The sequence below is a fragment of the Metarhizium robertsii genome (assembly GCF_000187425.2).
Source record: "Metarhizium robertsii ARSEF 23 chromosome Unknown MAA_Scf_15, whole genome shotgun sequence".
In the NCBI taxonomy this organism is placed as follows: Eukaryota; Fungi; Ascomycota; class Sordariomycetes; order Hypocreales; family Clavicipitaceae; genus Metarhizium; species Metarhizium robertsii.
The window spans coordinates 138509-141795 of record NW_011942155.1 but is presented as its reverse complement, the minus strand read 5'-3'; the positions used below and the strand labels follow the sequence as shown (position 1 = coordinate 141795).

The following is a 3287-nucleotide window of genomic DNA, read 5'->3' as shown; positions in this document are numbered from 1 at the left end:
CCACATCTATGTGCAGGGACTTAATCTATACATCTCCTCCTCGTCGGGACGATCAACCGGGGGCTTCTCCACCCGACCCATGCCTCGATCCGGGAGCCGGAGATGCTCGTCACATCCAAACCACTGTTCGAGAGACTTTCCTGACTGGTTTGCCTGTGCTGACGATGCCAAAGACCAGCGATTGAAATGCCTTGCCCACTCAAGGTGTATCTCAGCATTGGAGAAGCCAGTTGGTGACTGGGCAAATGGCACACCCGTCCCAATGTCGATGCCAGCCCAGTTCGTCATCAGGTATAATGAGCCACGGAGGAAGAGAGTGATTCACTGTATTTATCGAGGCAATTAATGTGTAGGGTTGTCAGTTCGCTGGGTCTAGAACTTCCGGTCGGGGAGTCTTATGCCTGGAGGTGCGAGTGACGCGGACTTGGACGCATTCCCGCAAGCAACCGATGCGCATTCCGGCCTCGTCTTCATTCCACATCTCCGAGGCGCCGATACGCAACTTCAAGATAGTTGCCTGCTGTTGAGAATAGAACTATTCGACGTCTTCAAGTCGCTGGGGCCTCGAAGCCTTTCTGTGATCGCTCCACGGCCTTCCAGTATGTTTGCGTGATCTCTGGATGGTTCCTTCGCCAGCCAGTAAGCCAGTTTGATGATATACACCACTTGAATTTGGATTCCGACGCAATATGATCGTATTTGCCAAGGCCTCAAGCTGTTCTCTTGTAACCGGAATGCCTGTGCGTTGCATCCATTGCACGTACGCCACCAAAGTGTCATCTTCATCGTCTGTCAACGCCAATGCGCGACCTCGCCCGCGCGGAAGAGGATTTCCTAGGAAATCAACGGCACTCTGTAATCACTTTGTATGCAGAGGCCGCATCTCGTACGGAAAGGGAGTCTCTGTGGTGTTGTGGTGCGACGAAGATCGGCCCTAGGGGGTTGCCCGATCTCAGGACGGCCCGTGCAGCCTGCAGTGTTAATTTCGCTGAGTGTTGCATAACTGGGTTTTTGTATAACCCTGTTAGATTAGCGGTCATATGCAACTAAAGCGGCGCAAATTCGTAGCTTCCCCGCCCGCAAGAAAAGAAAGAACAGAAAGAATGATACAGTAAGTACAAGCAGGAGAATCATCAGTTTCTAATTGAATAAGTCAATAATTCATTAACTACCCCCATCGTGAACCAACTGAGGGATCTTGTATCTCACAAACCCCATTCTCACCGGTTAAGTGCACACAGAGGCCTGTGGCAAGCACGCTTCAGTGCGTCCAAAAAGGAGAGAAGAAGGAGAGATAACGGCAGTATCCAAACAGTACTTCTGACACTCCTCCGTCTTATGACCGACCATTTTGTATGTGGCCACACTCAATTTGACGAAGCAGTGTTCCAGCCCTTCGCAGGCGGGAGCGCCATGCCAGCATGAAAGGCCGGTTCGTCGACATTGTTGTGCTGATAGCTTTTAGAATGGAGAAAGGAGTTAGCATTAATGCAAAGGACTTGCGTAAAAACCCCTCTGGTTTTCCCGATGGTTTATATATGGGAAAGGATGATATTAGGCCCAACACGTACCTCAGAACCGCAATCGCCCCCGGGTCCAGCATGATGGACAAGGGGGAGTCGACCGCGAAGTTGAGCCAGCGTTTTACGAAAGATCGGAGAATGAGGCCGTGCGAAACCTGTGGTTCTCATAGCTCAGTCACGGCGGACGATGCTAGAAGGGGAAAGGAAAAGCTGCAGTTTTCGGTGAAATAGCGTGGGAGGAGGGAGGGGGGAACGCACAAGCACGACATCAACAGGCTTTTCCCCATTCATGTAAGGTCTCTGGATCTCTCGAATTCGCGAAATAAGCTCGTCCAGACGCTCAGTAACTTGCTGCATTGACCTGTGATGAGCGGGAAAAAAGCACCCGGTATTAGCAACAGCCTATCCAGTCCAGAGAACGCACAAATGCAAAAGATGTCGTACTCGCCACCCTCACACCCATCCCTCCAAATACTCCACTCTCTCTCCTGGTCCAGCCCCTTCTCCTTCCTCAACTCTTTGATCTCCCCAGCCGTGCGCCCTTCATACTCCCCATAATCCCACTCCGCAATACTCTCAGTAAACTCAACCATCCAGCCCAACTCAACGGGGGGGGGCAGCAGGAGCTCAAAAGTTTGTCTCGCCCTTCTCCTCGGGCTGACAAAAATGTGGGAGATGCGGCACGTGTCGAGGAATTTGCCAGCCCCTACGAGCATTGTCGCCGCCGAGCGGATCTGCTGCCTCCCCACCGGAGTGAGTTCAATGTCCGTGGTGCCAGTGAATTTACCTAATTTGGCCCATTCCGTCTCTCCTAGTCGCAAAAAGCGCGTCATTTAGAAACGAAATGTTGGATATTCCAAATTTAGCTTTGTTTAGAACTCACCATGTCGCACAAGGTATACACGGGGTGTCTTGGCATCTTGGTTGGACATGATGCTGGATCTTTGCCTCAGGAACTGGGACGCGAACGACCCAAAACCGAAGTGTGATGGGGGGGAAAGGGAAACACTCCATCAGTAGCGCCCAGAATAGATAAGGCGCATGGGGCCTGAGGCGGTGAGGTACGGCAAGTTTACCACAGAGGCGTGTCGAACTTTACCACCGAAGACCCACTATTTGGGTCCACTGATGAGTCGCTACACAGCGGTGCAAGCCTCCAGGACAAAACACCAAACCAGGGATGCGCTAACGTACCCGTTGGTCAAGGTGTGGGGCCCACAAGCGAGTGGGCTTCAACATCAACAGCAATAACTAGAGTCTTTTGCTATACCTAAAGCCCTTTATGACATCTACACTAGTTTCTTTTAGACTTCATATTCCGTATTGTGTCTGTCCTTATTTATTTCTTTTTGTAGTTATATGTGGCCGTTTATTTATGTATGTTTGATGAGGGAGCGATTAAAGAGAGCTCGAGCTCACAACATCCATCATAAACCCACTGTCAAGACATATGCTACAATGCGGTCATTTTTGTTTAGCTCTGACGGCTTTTAGTTAGAGACGGTTAGGCGAGTTTTTACAATACGCCTTACTGTTCGCAGAGGAGTGCCGCGTAGTCGATGACTTCCCCCTAGCAATACATCATTAGAGACAATCTTTATGGCTTATAGTCATATCTCTATAAGTATCTGCTTACAGATGCATAAGTGTGGCCTTGTACCAAATGAGTATATCAGCACATGTACCCCTTCAGCAGTACAAAGCATACTCAAAGCCACTTTCATATCTGCTATCTACCTCCATCAGGGTGGCGATCAACTCAAC

General features: G+C 50.2%; 1 protein-coding gene across 1 annotated transcript; it reads right to left on the bottom strand.

Moving 5' to 3' along the window:
* Window positions 1–1367: 1367 nt before the first annotated feature.
* MAA_09122 (Histidine phosphatase superfamily, clade-1) lies at window positions 1368–2455 on the bottom strand (the record flags this gene model as incomplete). The annotated part of the gene is made up of 5 exons (XM_007827120.1): window positions 1368–1458; window positions 1572–1678; window positions 1782–1884; window positions 1968–2334; window positions 2407–2455. The coding sequence occupies 5 exons, from the start codon at window positions 2453–2455 to the stop codon at window positions 1368–1370; spliced, it is 717 nt and encodes a 238-aa protein (XP_007825311.1).
* Window positions 2456–3287: the final 832 nt, after the last annotated feature.